Source organism: Trachemys scripta, chromosome 15 (genome assembly GCF_013100865.1).
Source record: "Trachemys scripta elegans isolate TJP31775 chromosome 15, CAS_Tse_1.0, whole genome shotgun sequence".
In the NCBI taxonomy this organism is placed as follows: domain Eukaryota; kingdom Metazoa; phylum Chordata; order Testudines; family Emydidae; genus Trachemys; species Trachemys scripta.
In genome coordinates, this window is record NC_048312.1 from 8,941,210 (window position 1) to 8,955,356 (window position 14,147).

General features: G+C 45.6%; 1 protein-coding gene across 9 annotated transcripts in view; it reads right to left on the minus strand.

Annotated features, from left to right (window-relative positions):
- The window catches only part of NCOR2 (nuclear receptor corepressor 2), a 391,355-nt gene that overhangs the window by 233,023 nt on the left and 144,185 nt on the right, over window positions 1-14,147 (minus strand). For all 9 annotated transcript variants that reach the window (XM_034791186.1, XM_034791190.1, XM_034791189.1 and 6 more), the window contains exon 4: window positions 7,281-7,461. In XM_034791186.1, the coding sequence (XP_034647077.1) occupies window positions 7,281-7,461 (181 nt within the window). The remainder of the gene's footprint in view (window positions 1-7,280; window positions 7,462-14,147) is intronic.

Below are 14,147 nucleotides of genomic sequence, written 5' to 3' on the forward strand. Positions count from 1 at the left end.
TGCGGAAGGCGGCAAACAGGTTCAGCCAGAAAAAGATTGGGGGGGGGGGGATTGGAAAGGGTCTTGACATTTTCTAAACAAACCATTCAACATTTCTTTTCAAAACGAAATTTAATTGTCAAACAATGTTCAAAATGTGCGTACGGTTTTTTTTGTTTTGTTTTGGGCAGAAAAACCAAATAAATAAATAAGTCAGTTTTGGTTCCAAACTACCCTGTTTGTTGTTGTTTGCCTCTAGCCACCACCACCACTCCGGGTCTTCCCTGGAAGATCCCCATCCAACTACTAACCAAGCCTAATTCTGTTTAGTGAATGAGAATTTCAGTGCTTAAGAGAGCTCACCATTAAGGAGCCAGATTTCAAAAGCCTTGTAGCTACCATACATCTACATATATAAAATCACACATGTATCTGCAGCACACACAGCTTGTAACATTTCCCTTCAGAAGCAGAAAATCTAGCAATATTTCTTCCAATTACAGAGGCACAGTGTATGAAGTTAAAGGGTTTTCTTTCACCCCAAGCGGATTAGGTGAGATGTCACACTATACAAACCTTGTAATATTGATTGAACAGAACAGAAAGGTCTAATTATGTAAACGATGAGGCAGGTTCCCAAAAAGCAGCCAACCTTAACATATATCTCTTTTCCACAGTTATGGTTTGAAAGGCAATTTAAATGGTTGTTTTCAGCGTCAATCACCATAAATGAGCAGAAGGAAGTGAGAAATAAAAACCTGCATTCCAGGCACAAATTTCCAGGTGAATAATTCCCTGATGGAGTTTCTCATTGCGTTGGCATCTTTAACCCTACTCGACATGATTCATGGCTCTCTTGACAGGGCTGTCTTTTGGATGACAAGTTAAACCAAAGGCCTGATTATGTGTATCATTAAAGACCATGGATAGCACTTTTTGCCATGTCAGGGTGCTAACCCCAGTGTCCTTGGCAAGTTCCAGCTCAGGTATTTACATTCTGCCTGACTACAGTTTGAATCGGACACAATATTCTTTTTTGACTTTCTCTCCCCCGTGTTTGTACAGTGCATGCTATTGACAAATGAGCCTACGCATTTGACCCACAATAATTGCATTGTGGTGGTGGCTCAAACAATTCCTGTCCGTGCAACTTAATGGATATTTTCCACAACCACAGCAAGCCACACACACACACACACACACACACACACACACACAGGTCAGCACATGCAAAAGCAGGTGAAGGATGAAATATGTAGCAGGCCAGAAGCAGCCAAAAGCACTACACCAACACACGTGTTTGTATTGCAATAAAAATTAATCCATCCAGGAGGAGGAAAAAAGAAGAAAGGAGAGAAGACAAGCTAGCCAGCAGTGTTTGCAGTACGAAAACACAAGCAATGCAAACATTTCAGCTTTTAAATATGTCTGGAATGAGACAGAAAGCCAACAAGCCATTCATCTTCCCAGAAATCATTTTGAATCATCTCATTCCTAATCCCAAACCCTTCCTCCACCATCAGCTCTCCCCCACCCAAGAGCGAATCATTTTTATAATCAGATTTTTAACCACACACATAAACAGCCCAAGCAAAAGACAGGCAGATGGATTAATATGTTGCATGCTGCAGAACCCTCCTACATCTGCTCAACTGCATGTCCTGATGCCACTTTCTAGATTAAACTGATGTGAATAGATGTATCTTTCTTTTTAAGACAGCGCAGAGGCCAGATATATGCTCTCTACTGGGTCTGCCCAAAGATACACCAAGTATAGACACCAAGAGCCAGCTTTGGAAACAGCAATTCTACTCCTCCTTGCCTGCAAAACCTTCAGGGCATGATGCTGTAGGTAACTGGCCTTTCATGGGTCCAGTAAAACCACACCCCAGCACAGTGCCGCCTAGTGCAACAGCGTGTGCTCGGATGGAAAAGCATCACTTGCTGAATCCCCAATACCCGCAGCAGCCTGGGGACTTCCTGCAGGTCTCTCATCCAACTAGTGTCCTGGTATGATTCCAATTAGCATGCAATATCTGACCCGATCACAATCAGACACACAATCCCTTCTGTCGACGGCTGCCATTACCTGTCCTGAACTAAAGGACGGCGTGCATAAGCCAGGAGGCACCACAGTGACCACAGCCTCATTAAAAGAAGCCCTAGTTACTAAGCTTGGATCTACGTGGTCTAAACAAAATCAGAGAGGGGAAGTCGAAAGTGAGCGGAGGCTCTGGGTACAAGTCACAAGCCCAGCGGCTACAGAAAGGCACTTCGGTGATGGTTCCTGTTGTCAGACTTGTTTTATTACTCAGCCATTTTGCATTGTTGTTCCAAAGTAATAAATGAGAAGAGGGCCTTGGGTTTTAATGCAGCTCTCTCCAAACATGGCTTTCTGGGGCCATTCCCACAACCTGGACCCTTTACCAACAAGCGGATGGAGCAGAGGTGTCACCTCACTTTTCCTCAGGAATTCAAAGGCAGGCCATGGGGCTCAGCGAGTTTCTGAATGCCCCGCTCCTCCTACGCATCCTGCCTGAATGCCGCAGCTTTCCGAGTTCAAAGAGCTGTGGCGTCCACACCCCCTTGGGCTGGATTACTCAATTAGGGATTATGCTTCTGCCAGTCACCTCCTAGCCAACTGGGGCCTCTGCCAAGGTCAACACAAGTTCCAGCCAGTTTCATTAATAGCGGTGAGACCCAGCCCACTGGAAACTCTGAGAGGTTAATCCCAGAAACAGATGAACGTTCCCATAACAAAGCCATGAAGAAAAAAACAGAACAGAAAACACAGCTGGTAGTTTACCAGCTAACCGTTCCGACTAGCTGCATTAGCAAGTTCAGGGCAGGTTGCAGACCTGCCCTGCATACAAGCCCTAACCACACTCCTGACATCTCACCTGAATCTCTAGCTGGGCCATAGCGTGGGCGAGCAGCTGGTGGGTGAGAGGTCACTGGAGTTTGAGATTTATGGACAGTTGAGCCTGTAGGGGTCAGTAACCTTGAATTTCAGTTACTTCTAAACCCACGGCCGCCTCTCACAGAGGAAGGGAAAGATTTATTTGAGGAAGTCTAGCTCGGAGTGGCACTGCCAAGACACCGCACAATGGAAGAGAAATGAATAGGAAAACACAGGAAACAGGACTATTGAATGCCTTAGAAGAGGTCTTTAATCCCTTGCAGGGCTGCATTCAAAGCATTAGTTAATGGGCTACTGCCTTTTCCATTGTAAACCCTGTTTTCCAGGAATTTATTGTGACCTGGTCTCGGGAACGTGCAGTCAGAGTGAAACTTGGCAAGTCAATTGTTCGCCTGAACGTGTCATTACAAGTTTATTTTAAAAGGGTTAGTTTGGTAATTTTAAATATTTTTTTTAAATCTACATCAAATCATAACCCCTTTAGTTCTCAACACTTTGGTTCTGTCAAACCTATGTCTTAGCCTGGGTGCCACCACCTTTTCATAATGCCCCCTCCCCATTATTATTCTAGGAGTTATTGGTCTGAAACAAAAACATTTTATGTACAAAGACAAGCAATAAAAGAACTAGCCAACAATGGAAGTCACAATTCCAAGGGAGCATCTGAGTAATAATAATAATACCACCACCCAGCTCTTCTGTAATGTTTTTTCTTCACTAGATCCCAAAGGAGGCCAGTATTATCTCCAGTTTACAGAGATTCAGCCATGCTGCCTGTGTATGTATAATCTATATATGTACATGAAAATCTCCTCCGCCGCTAGGATCAATGCAGAGACTCAAGGCGTGCTGTCTTTCGTCTGCATGGCTGGTGAATACACAGCAACGGAGACATCCGTTCATCTGCACATGAAACACGTGGGGGAGGAGGGAGCAAAGCTAGCAAAGATAAACTTGTAAGAACCAAGGGGAATGATGAATAAGTGTGAACACTAAGGTGGTGCTAAAATAAGCAGTGTGACAGCAAAGGCCAAGTGTCTGCAAGGACAGTGCTAAGCGGGGATTAGCAACAAGGACCCGAGGACACACATACAATGCGCCATTTCACAAAGTCACAGGTGCTATGTGGGAAAGCTGACAGCATCCACAGAAGGGATCTTCACAGTCACTCATGAAGAAGTCACTGGCAGCAAAAGGAGAGAATCCCAGGCCAGCATGTACAAGAGGTACTCCCTTCAGCCACACACCCAGGCAGAGGGTGGTCATACTAGTGAAGATTTACTTCAGATCAGAAGTCAGTGTAACTCTACCAGGAGTGGAGAAATATTGCTGAAGATTTAATTAGACGAGCGAGCTGGGGTGCCTATAAGAATGGATTAGAATAACTCCATGAAGGCTAGTAGTTATTTTAGATGTACACTGACACCAGTGAGTGCCAAAGGTGGCCTTTCTTGGTTTAGAACAGGCTGTCTTCTACCCTATTATGGGGGCAAATGGCCTAGATAAACCCAGAGGTCCCATCCAACCTGGTCTATATGGCACTGAAAAGGCATACGATGGATCTTCTGGGATGAAGGGTTCTAGCACCACACCTGTACTAGGCTTTCAAGAGATGTTGGAAGCCCTCACCTCCCCTCCACTTCAGTGGGAGCTGAGGACAATCAGCAATCCATAGTACGGGGTTAAGAGAGATCACTTAATTTCATTTCCTGGGTGATGGAACAAAGAAAATTTTCAAATGGTGATTTCAGGCTCCACTAAGATTCCCACCAGTTTGAAATAGCAGATCCTGTAATTTCAAATCCCTCCAGTAGGAGCATATTTCTCCTGAATTGTATCTCACTGATCTATTTTTTTTAAACAAACACTTGACACTCCCAGAAAATGACCATAAGACGTGTCACAGACCAAGAAGCAACTGCTCTCTCTCTATACTCATTAGCTAAGGCTTCCAAGTGGCTTAGCTTATACATTTCTCTCTGGAAAACATCATAAGAACGGCCAAACTGGTCAGACCAAAGGTCCATCTAGCACAGTACCCTGGCTTCCGACAGAGGCCAATGCCAGGTGCACCAGAGGAAATGAACAGAACAGGGAATCCTCAAGTGATCCATCCCATATCACCCATTCTCAGCTTCTGGCAAACAGAGGCTAGGGACACCATCCCTGTACATCCTGGCTAATAGCCATTGACGGACCTATTCTCCATGAACTTATCTAGTTATTTTTTGAACCCTGTTATAGTCTTGGCCTTCAAAAGTGTTGACTGAAATAATGTGTAGATAGAGAAGCTTGTGACAGTTTCTCCACAAGAGCTTTTTGCTTTAAACCACATAACCGAAGGGTTTGTTTTCCACCCCATCACAAGATATCTAATCCAGCAGTCAGCTGAACATGTGGTTCCATCCCAATGGTGTTGAAAGAAAAACTCCGGGGTGGTCACAGTACTCCTCATTGATGATGCTTTCTGGAACAGTAGTGGCTGTGGAATGCAAGGGGCTAGGGTGCCCAGGAAGGGTTATTTCAGAGGAAAATACTATCAAGGCTGTAGGGGAAAGATCTGATTCACCTGGGGAAGGTGTCCTAGTCCCACATAGTACTGGTCATTAAGTGCAGACTGCTCTACCCCTTTCCAATGGAGTCTCACTAGTTATACACGAGGTGGGTATTCACCCACGAAAGCTTATGCTCCAATACGTCTGTTAGTCTATAAGGTGCCCCAGGACTCTTTGTCACTTTTCACTAATTATACAGGGATCTGAGCCATCAGAGCACCGGTTGTATCAGTTTCATTCCAGAGCTTCTCCGCCACCACCAGGGAGGTCCACCATAATAGTCCTCTGGGATCCCTGAACATCCTCATTCTCTCTAGCTTTGCACCCTTCTAGTTGAAACTACATGTCTTTCCCGCTCAGGACGGCTTGATGAGATTCCCCTGGAAGCCGAACAATGCCGTTCTCTTTCTTAGGTGGCATCTCCATTACTGGAGGTTTGCAACCATGGTCGCCCATGCCTCTAGATCAGGAGAAATCACAATGTTCTGGCACTCCCAAGCGGGAAAGCAATTAGTGTGAAACGCACACACGTTACCCCTAGATTTGGATACTTAACCTATTCATTTTCAATGCAACTTGGGTCCAGTTTTATTAATCAACGGGCTCAGAGTCCAAAGAACTCACATTGACAGCCCAGAATTAGATGCACCATAAAAATGAGCTATGGCTCGATCAGGCTAATGCCATCTGTCTGCCAACGCAGAGAGACATGAATCTGGACAGAATTTCAGACTGAGGGAAAAGTCAAATGCTGTTTATCCAAACGCAGCATCAAAACTGATCCAAATAAGCAGGAGTTCACTAAGCTGGGGATTTTTAAATCACAGTTATTACATGGGGAGGCAGTGCCGTTTCAGATAAATGAGTTATTTTGTTAAATGAGGTTCGGATGAGGGAGGCTTTATTGTGTAAGATTATAAAGGGCTGCTCTACCCGCCGTTCAGTGTGTAACTTATTCTCCTTCATCAAGATGACTCAGAAATGTTCACAGCAAGGGAAGTACAACTGTAATGAGGGGAACAGAGCAGCCAGCCAACCACAGAACACTTCACACACAGCTAGCAAATAGACAGACAGGATGAAAGAAAAAGATCAAGTAAAATTACATCAGAGGGCCCAATATCCAGAGGAGCAGGGCTTCCCAACGCCATGCGGGGTCAAGGGCAGCGTCAAGCTGCTCTAGTGACTGGAATGTCTAACAGCCTAGTAAACGCACGCATATTATAGTACTTACAATGAAAACCTACACCCCTTAGAACAGGGCATCCAGCCCTGACAACATCTAGCAGAATGCTAGAGCCATCAAGGCTGTATTGCATCAAATGGTGCATGGAGCTTTCAAGGAACTACAGAATTACAGGCCCCATAGGTAAGGCTAAAATTATGTCACAGAAGTCACGGATTTTGTGATTTCCAGAGACCTCAGACATTTTCTGCTTCAGCCCAGGGTGGCGGGGCTGGAGCTGTCAGCTGGTGGGGGCCCCCGCAGTTTCCAGCCGCTGCGGGCACCCAATGTTCCCAGCTGCCGCAGGTGCAGGACCCCCCCCGCAGCAGGGCTCAGGCTCTCATCTCCCCGTCAGCCCCTTCTGTCACAGCTATTTTTAGTAAAAACAAGGGACAGGTCACAGGCTTCCGTGAATTTTTGTTTATTGCCCGTGACCTGTCCCTGACTTTTACTAAAAGTAACTGTGATAAAACCTTAATCTTACCCATAGGCAACCTGTAGGAGCCAGGCAGTAAAGCAAATGCAATTCCCACAGGCGCCATATAACACATGGTCTGCACCTGCTTAGCGCCCTAAGGCTGTGTGGGGCTCTTTTCCTTACCTTTGAGAGATCTTCCGTCCCTCCCTGCTGATTTTGGTTGAGTAGAGGCGAGTGCCGCATCAGCGAGTCTTGCAGCAGGTCTAGCCGCGGTCGTTTTGTTTCAATGAACTCTATTTCTGACTGTTTGCTCATGTCAGAGAGATAGGAGTGGGGCTCGGCTCTCAGGTGTAACTCCTGCGCCCTGGGGAGAAAGCGAGAGGCAGTTTTAGAGTCACAAGCAGCCATTCTAGCAGGCACAGGGCTCCCGCATTTCCACATTGAGAACTCCTAACGGGTTATAACCCGACAAGGGAGGATAAAGTGTTCAACTTGATTTACACTTCCCAGGCAGCTAAAAAACGGTGCTCTTCGGTTTTGTGCCTCACAACACACACCACACCCCTCCCCCCCCCTGCGGTAGGCTATCCAGGGAAAAGATGGACTGGCGGGAACGGCACCAAATGGGGATTCAGAAGATCTGGATTCATTTCTCAACTCTGCCAATGACTTCTTGTCTAGTCCTAGACAAATCACTAGATTTCTCTGTCCCTCAGTGGTTTATCTGTAGGGCCCTTTGTTTTTAGTTTTTATTTTATTTAATTTTTCCCAGGAATTTATCAATGTTTATTACTACAATAACAAAAACAGGTAAAAATCGGTGGGAAAAAGATTAATTTTGCAGGGTAAATATCAAGGTTTATTTTGGTGGACAGAAGGATGGGGGAAAGTATTCAGTAGATCAGCATTTCTCAAATTCTGGATCGGGACCCCAAAGTGGTTCGTGACCAGTGTTCCTTCTAATTTTTTACATCCATGTGCGTAATGAATTTTGTTATGTGCATCAATATGGAGGGGATATGTGACCTTCCTATTAGTGCACATAACAAAATTCATGTGGTGGGGGTGGGGCCAAGGGGTTCAGAGTGTTGGAGGATGAGGGCTCTGGCTGGGGGTATAGGCTCTGGGGTGGGGCTGGGGATGAGGAGTTTGGGGTACAGGAGGGGGCTCAGGGCTGTGGCAGAGGGTTGGGGTGCGAGGGGGTGCAGGCTCTGGGGTGGGGCTGAGGGGTTTGTGGGAAAGGAGGGGGCTCAGGGCTGGAGCAGAGAGTTGGGGTGGGGCCAGGGATGAGGGGTTCAGGGTACAGGCTGCCCTGGGGCTGCGGTGGGGAGAAAGGACTCCTCCCAGTCCTCTCTCACCACAGCAGCTCGGGGTTGGGGGCGAGGAGCCTCTCCCCAGCCATGGCAACTCCGGCACGGCTAGGCAGAGGGAGGGGCTCCTCTTCCCCGGCCGTGGCAAGTCTGCACTTTAGCAGGCGGGAAGGGGCTCCTCTCCCTGGCAGCTCCGGCGGGCCTGGGCCAGGCTGGGCTGAGGGTGGGGCTCCTCTCCCGCAGCCCTGGTAAGACCAGGGCAGGTCTATGCTGGGGCTGGCGGGGAGGGGTGCCTCTCCCCTGCACGTGGTTTAATAGGCAGCTGCACAGCCATGCAGCTTAGAGGGAACTTAGGTCGTGACCCCCTTTTTAATGGGGTCGCCAGGCCTGGCGTTAGACTTGTTGGGGCCCAGGGCCGAAGCTGAAGCCTGGGGTGGCGGTTCTCAGGTTACAGCCCCCTCGCCTGTGGCTGAAGCCCTGTGGCTTCGGCTTTGGCCCCCGTGCCAGTAGGGCTCAGGCTTTGACTTTGGCCCTCCTGTCTGGGGCTGCAGGACTTGTGGGGGCTCAGGCTTTGGTCCCCCCTCCTGGGGTCGTGTAGTAATTTTTGTTGTCAGAAGGGGGTCTCAGTGCAATGAAGTTTGAGAACCCTGCAGTAGATTAATGCTTCGATGAATGGAATTCAATGTGGTTTGCCACAGAACTAAAACAGCCACCTCTGAGTTTGAGAAAACAATACATCTCTAATCCCCAAATAAAACTTTTTATTTGAATAAACAGTTTACTGTTGTAGACATAGAACTATTAGTCTATAAATATTTAGATTTAATAATTGGGCCCCACCATTTGTAGCACATACATTCAACTTAATCCTTTTCTCCTGTTTTTGTTTTAAACTTTTGAATAATTCCTTGTGTTCTGAACCGTAAATCGGAGCTGCTGGAAGCGGCGCGGGCCGAGGGACGTACAGGCCCCTGCGTCCAGCAGCTCCCATTGGCCTGGAGCAGCGAACCGCAGCTAGTGGGAGCCGTGATCGGCCGGACCTGCGGATGCGGCACGTAAACAAACCAGCCCAGCCCGCCAGGGGCTCTCTCTACACAAGCGGCGTCCCAAGTTTGGGAAACACTGTTCTAGACTAATACATATAGCTTTACTTCAACAGGCAGCTTTGCATATACACACAGACTAATGTATTATCGTAATACATATATCTCATGCAATGTAATGTGTTTTCCTAATAAAACAAGTTATTTGATTGATACAAAAGCAGGGTGAAAAATCGGGGGGGGAGGCGGGGGAGAACCTCACCAGGCTTTGGGTCAGGCCCAAAGCAATTAAAGAGAGGAGGGATCCTCCTGAAAACAAATCACATTCAGTCCATTTGATGTGAAAGTTTTCTGTAAATGCACCAACGGGTTTCCATATCAAATGCATTTAGTTTATGAGTTAAAGAAGCCCCCAATCCCTCAACTGTTGGGCTTGCAAACTCAGCATGCGTTCCAAGAAGCAAGCCAGGATCTTGCATATCACCACCAGTAACAAAGGTTCTGTAGGCCAAACTACACTGCCAGTGACAACCCCCATTGTCTGCCATGGGCTTGGCACAGGGGAAACTGCTGGAGTTCAGTAAACAATTCTGCTGATATACAGACAGGAATCAAATGTGGCTTGTTCACTCTCAGTTGAGGAGATAAGAGGATAAAGATCAGTTCCACACTTGCATTATTTTTGCCACTTAAGCCTCCAAGTATAGCAGAGAGGAAATTTGCCATTTACGTAGCTACTTTTCAAAGTAAGACTCTGAAATACCGATCATTTCACTTGAATGATACGGCACTTTTCTAGCCAGCCTTGAAACACCCTGTGGCACCTCTCAAGTTTCCTGTTGTTCTGCCCAGTCCCCGGGGGCAAATTCTGTCTACCCACCACTGCAGTTCAACATTTCATGTTCTGCTCTAACACTAAATAACAAACAGCAACTGCTGAGCAGGGAGGGTGTTAAAATATTTCAACACCCAGACTCTGGTGCACAAAGATAATTAAAATCAGAATCCTGTTTTCTTAAAGTATATATTACCAAGGAGCTGCTAATTGCCACGAGACTGGTCTGAAGCTTTAGGACTTGCAAAAAACCCCACAAACCTAGATTCAAGTGTATTCATTACATTGAGACATTTTTCAAGATAAAATAATACAATTTTAAGATCTCAGTTCTCGATCATGACTCAGGACTATACTGTGCCAAGCAACTATTACATTATAGGCTGCTTATTTTCTTTCCATTTCCACATCCACTGGAACGTCTGTTGACTTTTATCCTGAGGAATTTGAAACTGCTCCTGAGATTACTTTACCCAATACAATTCCTTCAGCCTCTCTTGTTTGGAAATAAAATGCTATTGCTAGAAATCTTCACACCTTTCATTCTCCACATTCACGCCTGTAGCGAGATCTTTACAATGGACTTTTATGCAGCAATGGCACTGCCATTAGAGTAAAAATAACTCCCGCTAGAAAAAAGTTTAGTTACATTCTGTTTCAGTTAATGTTGCATTTTCTCCAAAATAGACCCACCTGGCCATTTCATTCCAGAAATTTCCAGTTCACTAAAGGAAAAGAGCGTTTCTAATGTCATGTTCAATTGCACAACCAGTAACTAAACACCAACGGGCTAATCTTTGGCAACCGACACTTGGAATTAGTAAAGTATAAACTGTTAGGATTTCATGCAAATTACTAAGCAACTCCCAGTGCAATCAAATGCGTACTGAGAGTACTCATCAAATCGCAGGGTCAGGCATTGTTGCAGATGCCCTCCTACAAATAGATTTTTTGTCATACTGTACTCATGGCTGCTTTTAAGTCTGTATCATTTATAAAAATGGGGTTGTAACAGGCTTGCAAGGTTTGCCAGAAATGGCTAGGAAAGTGTTACGTGGATTTTGTTGCTTCACTGACTAAGGTGTCATTAGTTGAACATAAAGGAAGTTGAGCGTGTTTTCCTCTAGGGGGAGACACGATCTAGGGGGTGTGCTGAGCAGAAGGAACCCTGGGAGCAGCGAGGCCAAGGAAGACCTGAGCTGATCTTGACTTTATCTTCTCATTTGTTTTGTTAGCAAAGTCAAATCTCCAGGAGGGGGTGCGCTTGAACTTTTCAAACCGTAAAAATAAAATAAATAATAATAATTAATAACGAATAAAGTTCTTGCATTAACTAAAACTGCCCTCAGTGTCTCTCAGAAGGACATCACTTTGTTCCTCAAATCAACGGAACCTTTTGGGTTCTCCTTCACGTCTTTTATAACGACGTTCTCCAATGGGCTGCCAACTCTGGGTGAGACAAAAAGCGGGATGAGGCCAAAACCTTTAACGCTATTACATATTTTTCAGACTGTTATCACCATTCCTCTGGCAATAATGAAGTTCCTCGCTATTTAAATGGAAGTGTTATCTTTAAAGGACACTCTCAACGCCAGCAGACCAAAAAAAAGGGACCCACGAGATGGGATTTTGATACGTGCGCACAGCACATTCCCCCAGTTCTGAGTTTGGTGCATGCCTGGTCTTTGTCGGAGACCCCAAGAGATATCCTAGTGCTCTGAGCACTTCCAAAGAGAATCCTGTGAATAGGAGAGATGCTGAAATTCATCACACACACGCATCCTGGACTGGTTCTGTAAAGTTGCTAGAAGTGTCGTTTTAATTTAAAGTCAGTCTGTAGGCCTGACTTTGGTGAAAAAACATCCTTTTTAGAGATCTGGCAGGAAGTACTGCATGGAAGTGCCCAGAACACTGCTGGCAGCCCATAGATTAATGAGGATCATATAAAAGATGTGTAATTTCCAAAGCAGGTAATGCTTTGGACCCATTAACTTTAGCAGTCTCTCTTTGAAATATACATCAGAAAAATCATTTTACACAAGGGCTCCCAATCGATGAGACTTTCCTCAGAAGCGACCTAGAGTAATTGAAAATGGTGACAGTCCCACACCGGTTGTGTCCCATTTCCCTCACCTAACCATAATCTCCAAGCTCTACACTGGGGAAACTGAAGAAGGGTTGTAGGACACAGCATGAAATTCTGGCTCCACTGAAATCAATGGCAAACCTCCCACTGATTTCAATGAGGCCAGGATTTTATCCATACCGTTTACAATGTCAGCAGCAGCCAGTCTACGTGGGGGCTCCTCCCAATTTTGTTCACACTGGGGGAGCAGAACCAGTTTTAGTAACAACGGCACAAGTATACTGCATCTCTCAAATGCAGACAAGGCCCCAGATGCCAGCACAAGTCTCTAGAATGTTTTTTCGAGGCCGATCAACAGGCCCCCCTGGGTTGGAAACTGATTTGCATTAACTGGTGGCTTTTTTTTTGCGCTTGTTTCTCTCCAGCTGAGAAGATTTTGGTGGTTAGCAGACAAAGATTTTTCTGTTACAAAAGTGTTTAATTAGAATATAAGAATGACCATACTGTGTCAAATCGATGGTCCTTAATGGCCCAGTATCCAGTCTTCCAGCAATGGCCCGTGCCAGATGCTTCAGGGGGAATGAAGAGACCAGGCAATTATCGAGTGATCCATCCCCTGTCAGCCAGTCCCAGCTTCTGGAAGTCAGAGATTTAGGGACACCCACAGCATGGGGTAGCGTCCCTGACCATCTTGGCTAGTAGCCATTGACAGACCTATCCTCCATGAACTTATCTAATTCTTTTTTGAACTCAGTTATACTGTTGGCTTTCACAACATCCCCTGGCAATAAGTTTCACAAGTTGACTGTGCATTGGGGGAAAAAATACTTCCTTATATTAAACATTACATTTAAACAAATTACTCACTAGACTATCAAATCCACCACTTACAGACAGATGTCAAAATTCCTTTGAAAAATACTAGGTATTAAATGGAGTGGATTTATAACAAATGCCCAAATTTGTCAGAGTTCAACAACCCCTTATCTCTAAAGCTATCCAGAAAAGGAGGAGGAAATATCTGGGCCATGTTTTAAGAACAAAGCCCTGTCTGCCACGGCAGGCGTGCCACCCGGCAGCTGAAACAACAAGGAGTCAGGTGGCACCTTAAAAGACTAACAGATTTATTTGGGCATAAGTTTTCGTGGGTAAAAAACCACTTCTTCAGATGCATGGAGTGAAAATTACAGATGCAGGCATTATATAATGGCACATGAAGAGAAGGGAGTTACCTCACAAATGGAGAACCAGTGTTGACAGGGCCAATTCGATCAGAGTGGATGTAAGCCACTCCCAATAATAGATGAGGAGGTGTCAATTCCAGGAGAGGCAAGGCTGCTTTTGTAATGAGCCAGCCACTCCCAATCCCTAATTCAAGCCCAAATTAATGGTGTTAAATTTACAAACGAATTTTAGTTCTGCTGTTTCTCTTTGAAGTCTGTTTCTCAAGTTTTTTGGTTCAAGTATAGCTACTTTTAAATCTGTTATAAAATGTCCAGGAAGATTGAAGTGTTCTCCTACTGGCTTTTGTATGTTACCATTCCTGATATCCGATTTGCGTCCATTTATTCTTTTACGTAGGGACTGTCCGGTTTGGCCAATGTACATGGCAGAGGGGCATTGCTGGCACATGATGGCATATATAACATTAGTAGACGTGCAGGTGAATGAGCCCATGATGGTGTGGCTGATGTGGTTGGGTCCTCTGATGGGGTCACTAGAGTAGATATGGGGACAGAGTAGGCAACAAGGTTTGCTACAGGGATTGGTTCCTGG